Source organism: Orycteropus afer, unplaced genomic scaffold (assembly GCF_000298275.1).
Source record: "Orycteropus afer afer isolate SDZICR_OR568_19922 unplaced genomic scaffold, OryAfe1.0 scaffold00122, whole genome shotgun sequence".
Classification (NCBI taxonomy): Eukaryota; Metazoa; Chordata; class Mammalia; order Tubulidentata; family Orycteropodidae; genus Orycteropus; species Orycteropus afer.
Genome location: NW_006921709.1, coordinates 6,720,876 through 6,732,221, shown reverse-complemented (window position 1 = coordinate 6,732,221; position 11,346 = coordinate 6,720,876). Strand labels below are relative to the sequence as shown.

The window sequence follows — 11,346 nt, the reverse complement described above, 5'->3', positions numbered from 1 at the left end:
CTGGAAGTTCAAACCCACGAGCCACTCCTGGGAAGGAAGACTGGGCCATCTACTTCTGTAGAGATACTGCCTTGGAAAACCAAGGAGGGATTGCTATGAGTCAAACTGACTTGATAGCAGTGAGTTTCTTTTTTTTTGAAGACCTCATAGACTGATGAAGATTGAAATATTTAAGCTACTCAGCTACTTCTGGGTTATGCATTCTGTGGCATTAATTTCATGCTAGTACCACAATGTTTTAAATATTATAGATTTATGATATGTTTTAGCATCTAGAAAGGCTCGCTTTGTCATGTTTTCCCTCTACCTCTGTTCTATCACTATTTTATTTTTATTTCTTTTCCACAAGGAAAGAGAAGGAGGAAGGAATGTCACAATGATTGCAAATGTGTAAAGCATTTAAACCTATGAACATTTTTAAAAACTCTACCACTCACACAAGCTTACAGTTTTAACATGAAGTCATAGCTGCACAATGCAGAAAATGTCAAACAAAATGGGGTGGGATTTGATCCACACAAGTGACACCTGACTTGAGTATTGGAGTAGAAACTATTTTCCTTGAGATTTTACTTCTCATTTGAACTCTTACAGGAGGCATTTTTGTCTTTTGATTATTTGTTTCTCCCCTTAGTTTGACTTTCTTCCTTGAGACCTGGGGACTGGATTTTCTTTGTTAAGTGTATGGTAAGGCAACATGGGGAATAATCTATTTAGAGCTGGGTTCTAGGAGTATGTTGAAGTAAGCACGATTAAACTTATTTTGTTCTTCTCCTCACGGATTATTTATCTTTTCTCCTCATGTGATTAAAGTTCTTCCACTTTCATGCCTGCTTTGGATTAGGTACTTGCTCTTAGGAAAAGGTCTACTTTCAATAATTTATACCTTAATGTTAAGGCATTTTGAGCTAACCATTTCCAGCTTCAGATACTTATACAAAATCAAAGAATTTTTGTTTTGTTATACTATGTTAAAAAGATTTCAGGCATCAGGGGGAAGGCTTTCTTTGAACATCTAAAATCATTATAAAAATCAAGTTGATTCCAACCCATGGAGACCCATATGTGTCAGTGTAGAACTGTGTTCCACAGGGTTTGTGATAGTCAAAGTTGTGTGTCAACGTGGCTGGGCCTGGTTTTGTGTGGTTTGGCAGCTGGATGTAGTTATTTCTCGAGATGAGAATTCCATGGGGCAATCTACTGTGAGCAGCTAAGTAGCTGTTTTAGGGATATAATCTGTTTCCAGTATGTAAGCAGAAGTTTTTAGAAAGGTTTTTAGCCTCTTGGCACATCTGGATCTTACATTTGGCTGAGTCATCAGTGGTCTAGCATGTTGTCTGCTGATCTTGAGACTGTTTCACTAGTTACCTGCTGTGTTGCTTGATAATCTTGAGACAGTGCCATTTTATTTGTCTACCTTGGGTTTGTCAATATCAGCAGCCATCAGCTGCCTTGGTTAAGAGAAACCTCCAGCTTCTCTTCCAGCAAGAGGCAAAACTGAAGCATAAGTCTAGGTGCCTTTACCCAGCCCCTAGAGCTGGCATTTTGAACTTGGACTTCTAGCCTCCAGAATTGTAAGAGAATAACTCCCTGTGAGTCTTGAGGCTGTGCTACTGGTGTTTCAAACCAGTGGGGTGCACCTGTTGCACAGGTATCAGCCTGGCTTACAGACTGGGACAGACTAGGAAGAAGGAGGAGGCCATCCAATTCTCAAAGAATTGGCCAAGGAAAATCTTATGAATAGCAGAGAAACACTGTCTGATACATTACTGCGCAACTTTATGAATAGTCTGGAAACATTGTCCAATACAGAGGAGGAAGATGAGTCACTTAGCTTAGAAAGCTCTCAAAGTAGCACTGGGAAAGAGATGCATTATCAGAGTAAAATCAGCCTTACTCATATGGATAAGGTAAAGCTTTCAAGACCTCCATTTGCTGACATGGCACCACTCAAATTGAGGAGAAACAGCTGCAAACATCCATTAATAATCAGAACATGGAATGTATGAAGTATGAATCTAGGAAAATTGGAAGTTGTCAAAAATGAAATGGAACACATAAAGATTGATATGCTAGGCATTAGTGAGCTGAAAAAATGGACTGGTTTTGGCCATTTTGAATCAGACAACAATATGCCAGGAACGACAGTTTAAAGAGGAATGGTGTGACATTCATCATCACAAAGGATGTTTCAATATCTGTCCTGAAGTACAATGCTGTCAGTGATAGGATAATATCCATACGCCTACAAGGAAAACCTGTTAATATGACTATTATTCAAATTTATGCCCCAACCACCAAAGCCAAAGATGAGGAAATTGAAGACTTTTATCAACTTCTGCAGTCTGAAATTGACCAAACTTGCAATCAGGATGTGTTAATTATCACTGGTGACGCGAATGCAAAAGTTGGAAACAAACAAGAAGCACCACTAGTTGGAAAATTTGGTCTTGGTGACACCAAAAGAAGATGGCAGGAATATACAGAATCACTGTACAAAAAAAACTGGTTGATCTTCATCCATTTCAGGAGGTGGCATATGATCTAGAACCAGTGGTACTGAAGGAGGAAGTCAAAGCTGCAATGAAGGAATTGGCAAAGAACAAGGCTCTGGGAATTGACGGAATACCCATTAAGATATTTCAACAAATGGATGCCCCATTAGAGGCACTCACTTGGTTATGCCAAGAGATTTGGAAGACAGCTACCTGGCCAACTGACTGGAAGAGATACATATTTGTATCCATTCCAAAGAAAGGTGATCCCACAGAAAGTAGAAATTATCAAACAATATCATTAATATCGCACTCAAGTAAGATCTTACTGAAGATAATTCAAAAAAGATTGCAGCAGTATATTGACAGAGAACTTCCAGAGGTGCAAGCTGGATTCAGAAGAGGATGTGGAACAAGGGATATCATAGCTGTTGTCAGATGGGTGTTGGCCCAAGATAAAGGATACCAGAAAGATGTTTACTTTTGTTTTATTCACTATGCAAAGGCATTTGATTTTGTGGATCATGACAAATTATGGATAACATTGAGAAGAATGGGAATTCCCCAATATTTGATTGTACTCATGAGGAACCTGTATCTTGACCAGGAGGCTGTTGTTTGAACGGAACAAGGGGACACTGCATGGTTTAAAATCAGGAAGGGAGTGCATCAGGGTTGTATCCTTTCCCCATACTTATTCAATCTATATGCTGAGCAAATAATCTGAGAAGCTGGACTATATGAAGAAAAACATGGCATCAGGATTGGAGGAAGAATCATTAACAACTTGAGATACGCTGATGACACAACTTTGCTTGCTGAAAGTGAGGATGACTCGAGGCACTTACTGATGAAGACTGAGGAACACAGTCTGCAGTTTGGATTACATCTCAATATAATGAAGACAAAAATCCTCACAACTGGACCAATAAGCAGCATCACGATAAATGGAGAAAAGATTGAGGTTGTCAAAGAATTCACATTGCTTGGCTCTACAATCGATGCCAATGGAAGCAGCAGTCAGGACATTAGATGACGTGTAGCACTGGGTAGGTCGGCTGCAAAGGAACTGTTTCAAGTGTTGAGGAGCAAGGATGTCTCCTTGAGGACTAAGGTGCGCCTGACAGAAGCCATATTTCCAATCATCTCGTATGCATGTGAGAACTGGACAATGAATAAGGAAGACCAAAGAAGAGTTGATGCTTTTGAGTTGTGGTGCTGGTGAAGAATGCTGAAGGTACCATGGACTGCCAAAAGAACTAACAGATCTGTCCTGGAGGAAGTGCAGCTGAGATGCTTGCTCCTTGGAAGCGAGGATGGCAAGACTTAGTCTCACCTACTTTGGTCATGTTGTCAGAGGGGACCATTCCCTGGAGAAGCATGTCATGCTTGGTAAGGTGGAGGGTTGACAAAGGAGGGGAAGGCCATTGATGAGATGCGTTGACAAGGTGGCTGTGACAATGGGCTCAAGTATAGCAGGGATCATAGAGCTGGTGTGGGATCGGGCGCTGTTTTGTTCTGCTGTGCATGGGGTCACTATGAGTCAGAAGTAACTTGATGGCACCTAACAACAACAACTCCCTGTTTGTTGAAGCCACCCAGTTGTGGTATTTTCTGTGAGAGTGGCACTAGAGAACCAAAATAGGGCTTAATTTTTTTTTTTTTTTTCTCTGTAGGGTTTTAAATGACTTATTTTTCAGATGTAGATTATTAGACCTTTCTTCTGTGGCAGCTGTTGGTGGACTAGAGCTATCCATCTTTTGCTTAGCAGCCAAGTGCATTGACAGTTTGACTACCCAACAAACAAACAAACAAAATAAACAAACAAATTTGTTGCAGTTGAGTTGATTCTGACTCTAGGCAATCCCAGAGACTCCAAAATTATGATAAGTAGGTGGTTAATTTTGCACTTTAATAGGAAAATGTAAGGAAATATATTACATAGTGTGGGTAAGCCTTATACTTATTTCCCATGGGTCTTGTCTGTTGTTATTTTATTCTTATATTGCCATTGAATCAATGCCTAACCAAAACACAGGTTAGCTAAGCAGGGCACTGTAGGTGAGAAGCTCTAAAAGGAAAGAGCTGATAATGAGCTCTGAGGTAGATCTTTTCACATTTTGACACCCAGTTGCCTTTTTTATGTCAATAAATTTTTAGTGATTGAGAAATAAAAACTGATAAGGGCCCTTCTAGTTCTCTAAGCCCAATAGTTCGGAATACAAAGCCTCTATTATGCTCTTCTCTGGATAACAAGAACTTGTTGACGTTAGGACATAATCTAAGAATGAAGAAAAAAATAAAACCTACTGTTGAGAACAAAAGTGCATATAGTAGGAGGCTGGTATAGAGAAAGTCCCTGAGAACATTCAGAATGTTTTGCAGAAAGTGGAAAATCTGACAGTCCTGTAGAGTCACAATGTTTTTCTTCCTAACAATGACTTTTCCTGCCCTGAATAAAACAGTGCAGTTTTTATTGTCATAAGCCCATGTGGTTAATATTACTGGCATTGAAGATATAGTTACATGGGCTCACGCCTTAAACATCTTTATTTTAAGATTAAAATTTGGAGATCACTGGTAGTTTCCAGTACTTTCTGAGTTGCCACGGATACCTGTCATCAACATCCAGAGCCTGCAGGTTACACTCAGGGACTCTGGCCAGTTCGTGAATGATGTCCCCAAAACCTGCTGCTGCAGCAATGTGAACACAGGTCTTCCCGCTCTCATCGTCATAGTTGATAATAGAAGGACCTTGGTGGTGGCTCAGGATGATGGAACACAGAATTCTATTTCCACTCTGGAAAATAGTCAAAGAAAGCCCATTATGTACAACACAGTGCTCCTCCCTCATCTGTGCATGTTAAACAAAAGAAACAAAGGAAGGCAATAAAAGAAAAGGAAAAGAAAAGAAGAAAAATACAAAACCTATACCAGTCATTTAAAAAAACCAAACTCACTGCTGTTGAGTCGGATCTGACTTATAGCGACCCCTCCTTGGGATTCTGAGGCAGCAGCACTACAGAAGTGGATTGACCAATCTTCCTTCCGAGGAGTAGTTTATGTAGTATGCTACATAAATACTGACTGGTGGCTTGATAAGGAGCTCTGGTGGTGTAGTGCCTAAGGCATTTGACTGCTAACCAGAAGGCTGGCAGTTCAAACCCACCAGCCACTAAATGGAAGGAAGACTGGGCAATTTGCTGCCATTAAGATTTATTGCCTTGGAAACCCAAAGGGGGTCGCTGTGAGTAGGAATCAACTTGATGGCCATAAGTTTTCCTTTTTGGCTCAGTGGAACGATAATGAAACCAAAATGATGGAAATGGTCCAATTGCTAAAAATTCCATGACATTTAACTGACTAAAGTCCTTTGTGAAAGGAGGTGGGTGATAAATTGTTGTTATTTTGTTGTTGTGTGCTGTCAGGTCGATTCTGACTCAGAGAAACTGCAGAACAGAGTAGAAATGTCCCATTGGATTTCCTGGGCTGTAATCTTTACAGCAGCAGATCTTCAAGTCTTTTCCTCAGGGGAGCCATTGTTAATAGATAAAAGAAAACAAGTACAAGAAGGAAGCAACTTCAGGCAGTTGTCTGAATTGGATTCATTTTTTAGGTAGATTTATAATCAGTTTTCTATCTTATCTCTGAATGGAGACTATTCTACAACTCTTTCTACAACCTATCCCACCAGCTTTGTCATTGTTTATTAGTTGCCATTGAGTCACCTTGACTCATAGGGACCTCATGCAAATGAAACAAAATGTCCACACTATCCCCATGATGGTTTGGGAATTGGACCATTGTGCATTGGCTAGCAATCAAACTGAAGTCTCTCCTGTGGAAGGCAAAGAATTCTACCACTGAACCACCACTGCCCTCATTGTCCCAGTCTTAAAAGCCACCAAAATTCTTCCTTGACAGTGTCCTAATCTTTGCAGCTTGAATGAATAAATAAATACTGGGGATATTGCTGGTGTTAAACACCCTTGAACAATCTGTTAGATAATTTGTGGGCAAAGTTCCTTCTGTACTCTTTTGATGCTTCCTTCATCGTTCAATATTTTACCCATCAAATCCTTCAATATTGCTACTTGAGGCTTGAATTTTTTCTTCAATTCTTATTAAGCAAAAGAAACACTAAACAATTCTTCCATAACAAACTACGGGTAACATTGGGAATAATGGGAATTCCAGTACACTTAATTGTACTCATGAGGAACCTGTACATAGACCAAGAAGCAGTCATTCAAACAGAACCAGGGGATACTGCATGGTTTAAAATTAGGAAAGGCATGCATCAGGACTATATTCTTTCACCACACTTATTCAATCTGTATGCTGAGCAAATAATCCAAGAAGCTCGACTATATGTAGAAGAACACAGAATGAGGATTGGAAGAAGGCTCATTAACAACCTATGATATGCAGTTGACACAATCTTGCTTGCTGAACATGAGAAAGACTTGAAACACTTACTGATGAAGATCAGTGACTACAGTCTTCAGTATGGATTACACCTCAACATAAAGAAAACAAAAATCCTCACTTCTAGACCAATTAACATCACAATAAATGGAAAGAAGATTGAAATTGTCAAATATTTCACTTTACTTGGATTGACAATCAACACCAGTGGAAACAGTAGTCAAGAAATCAAATGACGTATTGTACTGGGCAAATCTGCTGCAAAAGATCTCTTTAAAGTCTTAAAGAGCAAAGATGTCAGTTTGAAGACAAAAGTGCTTGTTTTGGTTCTCTACTACTGCTATAACTGATATACCAGAAATGGATGGCTTAACAAATGGGAATTTATTCTCTTACAGTTTAGGAGGCTAGAAGTCCAAATTCAGAGTGCCAGCTCCAGGGGCTGGGTGAAGGCTCCTCAACCTTGGCCTTCAGCTCTGTCTCTTATTCCAGGCCCACTGGAACTAGAAAGATTTCCTAACTCAGGAAGCTGATGACTACTGATGCTGAGGAACCCAATGTTGGCAGTTAAAATGACACAGCCCTAAGATCAGCAGGCAACACGGCAGGCCACTAGTTCAAGTCCAGGAACTGGAGATAAAGACTCAGCCAAACGCAGGATCCAAATGTGCCAAAAATTCAAGCCTTTTCTCAAACCTTTTCCATATATACTGGAAGCAGGCCACACCCTAAAGGCAACTCCCCTTCCATTGATTAAGGTCTCACAACGGATTCTACCATAGAGATGATTACAATCTCATCATGGGAAATAACTACAACCAGCTGCCCAGCCACTCCAAACCACAGCCCAGACAAGTTGACACTCAACCTTAACTACCACAGTGTGCCTGGGTCAAGCCATGATGTTTTTAATAGCCTTGTATTTATGTGAAAGCTGGACAATGAATAAGGAAGATGGCAGAAGAATTGATGCATTTGAATTGTAGTGTTGGCAAAGAACATTGAATGTACCATGGACTGCTAAAAGAATGAATAAATCTGTCCTGGATGATGTATAGCTGGAATGCTCCTTAGAAGCAAGGATGGCCAGACTGACTCTCTTACTTTGAATATTTTATCAGGAAGGACCAGTCCCCAGAGAAAGACATCATGCTTGGTAAAGTAGATGGGCAGCAATAAAAGAGAAAGACCCTCAACAAGACATATTGACATAGTGGCTACAATGATGAGCTCAGGCGTAGCAATGATTGTGAGGATGGTGCGGGACTGGGCAGTGTTTGGTTGTGTTGTACATTGAGTTGCTATGAGTTGAAACCGACTCGATGGCACCTAACGACAACAAGGCAAAAATGAAAATGTAGAGCTGCCTGTTAAAAAGGAAGGAATAAAGATTAGTCCTTTCTTCTGTTTTGTCTCTCTTGACTTGTCATGGTGATTTTTATTTGCTATGTAATGTTGTAGGAGCTCTGGTAGCATAGTGCCTAAGGCACTTGACTGCTAACCAGAAGGGTGCTTTTTGCAAATAGATCACCAAGCCTTTCCTCCTAGTTTGTCTTAGTGTGGAAGCTCTGCTGAAACCTGTTCAGCATCATATCAACACACAATCTCCAACGACATGGTAGTGGCTGTGTATGAGGTACACTGGTTGGGAATTGAACTTGGGTCTCTGATATGGAAGGTGGGAATTCTACCACTGAACTACCAATGCCTCCTTTCTCTTATCCAAAAAACCAAAACAAAAAACAAACAAAAAAAAAACAACCAAACTCACTGCCATCCAGTCGATTCTGACTCATAGTGACCCCCTTTGAGTTTCCAAGGTGGTAAATATTTACTGAAGTATATTGCCCATATTCCTTCTGTGGAGTGGCTGGTGGTTTTGAACCACCAACCTTCTGGTTAGCAGTCAAATGCCTCAGGCACTATGCCGCCAGAGCTCCTTTTCTTTTAGGTACCTCAAAAATATCTTGTCAGAGTCTAAAATACATTTTAAATAACCAAGAGACATTTTTATTTTTTAAAGGACTAACCATTGAGAGGAATTCTGGGGTGGCACGAATGGTTAAATGCTCAACTACTAGCTGAAAGGTTAGCAGTCCAAACCCACCCAGAGGCACCTTGGAAGATAGGCCTGGCAGTGTGCTTCCAAAAGGTCACAGCCTTGAAACCCTATGAAGCAGTTCTACTCTGCACACATGGGGTCACCATGAATCAGAATCAACTCATCAACTCACTGGTAACTAACCACAACCATAGAGAAGAAAAAGGGAAGCAAAAAGAGTGCCATCTCAGTGAAATTGCTTTGTTTACAATTTCCTAGAAGGAGTAAAGTAATTTGGATTGCCAAGGTTATTCAAAGGGCAAAGCACCCTGTTCTGGTTACCTAGTGCTGCTCTGACAAGAATATACCACCAATGGGATGGCTTTAATAAACAGGAGTTTATTCTCTTACAATTTGGAGGCTCTAAGTCTAAATTCAAAGTGCCAGACTCTAGGGGCTTGGTGAAAGCCCCTCAACCTTGGGCTTCAGCTCTGCCTCTTGCTCCCGGCCCACTGAAGCTAGATGCTTTTCTTCACTCAGACAGCTGCTGGCTACTGAGACTGACAAACCCAAGGTTGACAAATAAAAAGGCACAGTCCTGAGGTTACCAAACCACACGGCAGGCCATTAATTTAAGTGCATTGGAAGTCCCAAGGTCAGCAGAGCATGGCAGATTGCTGAACAATGATACAGCTACATGCAGGGTCCAAGGGTGCCATAAGCTAGAGACCATTCTCAAAGCTGCTACTTATATACGGGAAGCAGACCACATGCCCAAAGGCAGCTGCTTGTGGTAGATTCCACCATGGAGTTGACTGACAGTCTCATCATGGGGAATAACTACCACCAGTTGTCCAGCCACTCAACCAGGCCCAGCCAAACTGACACACAAACTTAACCACCACACAGCCTATCACAGTTCTTCCTCTGTTTGGAAGAAGGAGCATCAAGCGCAGGGAGAAAAATAAAATGCTGTTCCTGACACTCTCTTTTCCCCCTCCTTGCCTAAAAATGGAGTCCCTGGTTGTGCAAACAGTTATGCATTTGACTAGTAGACAAAATGCTGGTAGCTCAAACCCACCCAGAGGTGCCTCAGAAGACAGTCCTGGGAATCTGCTTCCAAAAAGTCACAGCATCAAAAACCATATGGAGCAATTCTATTCTGTATACGTGGGGTTTCCATGAGTTGGAATCCACTTACCAACCACTAATAACAACAACACCAAACTGAAGTAGAGGCCACTACCCATGACCCTGAGTTGGGCTTTTGCAAGGTCCTGACCAGCCTTCTGGTTCTTCTCTTTTGAGCTGGATACTACTGACAGCTTCTGTGTGTAAGTAAAACTAGACCTCCCACCCTTACCCTTTTCCTCCAGAATGCCCTTTGTCCTGAATTTTCCAGACAATTCCTTTGTCTGGCCCTCACTTATAGCATTATAATTTGCATTTTCCTTTTCTTTATGAGAAAATCTCCCCAGGAATAATAGTAATACCTAGAATTACTGAACGCATGCTCTGTGCTCAGTACCATTCTAAGCATTTTCACGTACAAACTCATTAACAGGAGTTTCTTGATTTTGTAAATGTTAACGTACTCACTGCTAACCAAAAGGTTGGCAGTGTGAGCCCACCCAGAGGAACACAATCCCAGAGCTAGGTACCATTTTTGTCCTCATTCTGCAGAGGAGAAAATAGAGGCACGGAGAGATTCAGTAACTTGCCCAAGGTCACAGAAGTGGCAGAACCAGGACGCAGTCTGTCTGCAGGATACTGGCACTTAACAATATACCATACAGTCTTTGACAAAAGAATAGTCTATTGATTTTATCCTGCATGTTCATACTGGAGGAACTAAAGTGAAAACTGCTGTTGAGACATGCAACACCAATAGCAGTAACATGCTTTGTCAACTGAAACTATCTTTAGAGTTAAACATTAAGGTGTTTCAAAAGCTTTTCCTAGAAGAGTTGCCATGGTGTGCCCTCAGAAGAATTTGAGAGAGCCCTAGAGAGTACTCGTTTGTAAGCCAAGGCCCCTGGTTTTGTGCTCTCTTAGTAACAGTATTCCCTTATTGGCAGTCTGGACTGGCTGTCAGCCAAATGTAGGCTCCAGACCTGAGAGCTCAGGGAGGGGCATCACAGAGACCAGGAAGCACCACAAGAAAAGAGATAGGGATGTTCCCCAGATGGGACCTTAGGGCGAATGAAGAAGTGAGTTTATTTGGTGGGAATGCCATTAAATAGGGTAAGTAACGATATACACATCTTCTTCTTCTTCTTCTTCTTTTTTTAATTGTGATTTGGGTGAAGATTTACAGAGCAAATTCACTTTCCATACAGCAGTTCACATATACTTTGTCTCATGTCATTGACCACAGTTTAC

The 11,346-nt window shown here is 41.1% G+C and overlaps 1 protein-coding gene across 1 annotated transcript in view; it reads right to left on the bottom strand.

The window, feature by feature from the left end:
* The window catches only part of ANKRD55 (ankyrin repeat domain 55), a 231,143-nt gene that overhangs the window by 55,683 nt on the left and 164,114 nt on the right, over window positions 1–11,346 (bottom strand). Inside the window, exon 7 of the mRNA XM_007944167.2 lies at window positions 5,111–5,295. Within this exon, the coding sequence (XP_007942358.1) occupies window positions 5,111–5,295 (185 nt within the window). The remainder of the gene's footprint in view (window positions 1–5,110; window positions 5,296–11,346) is intronic.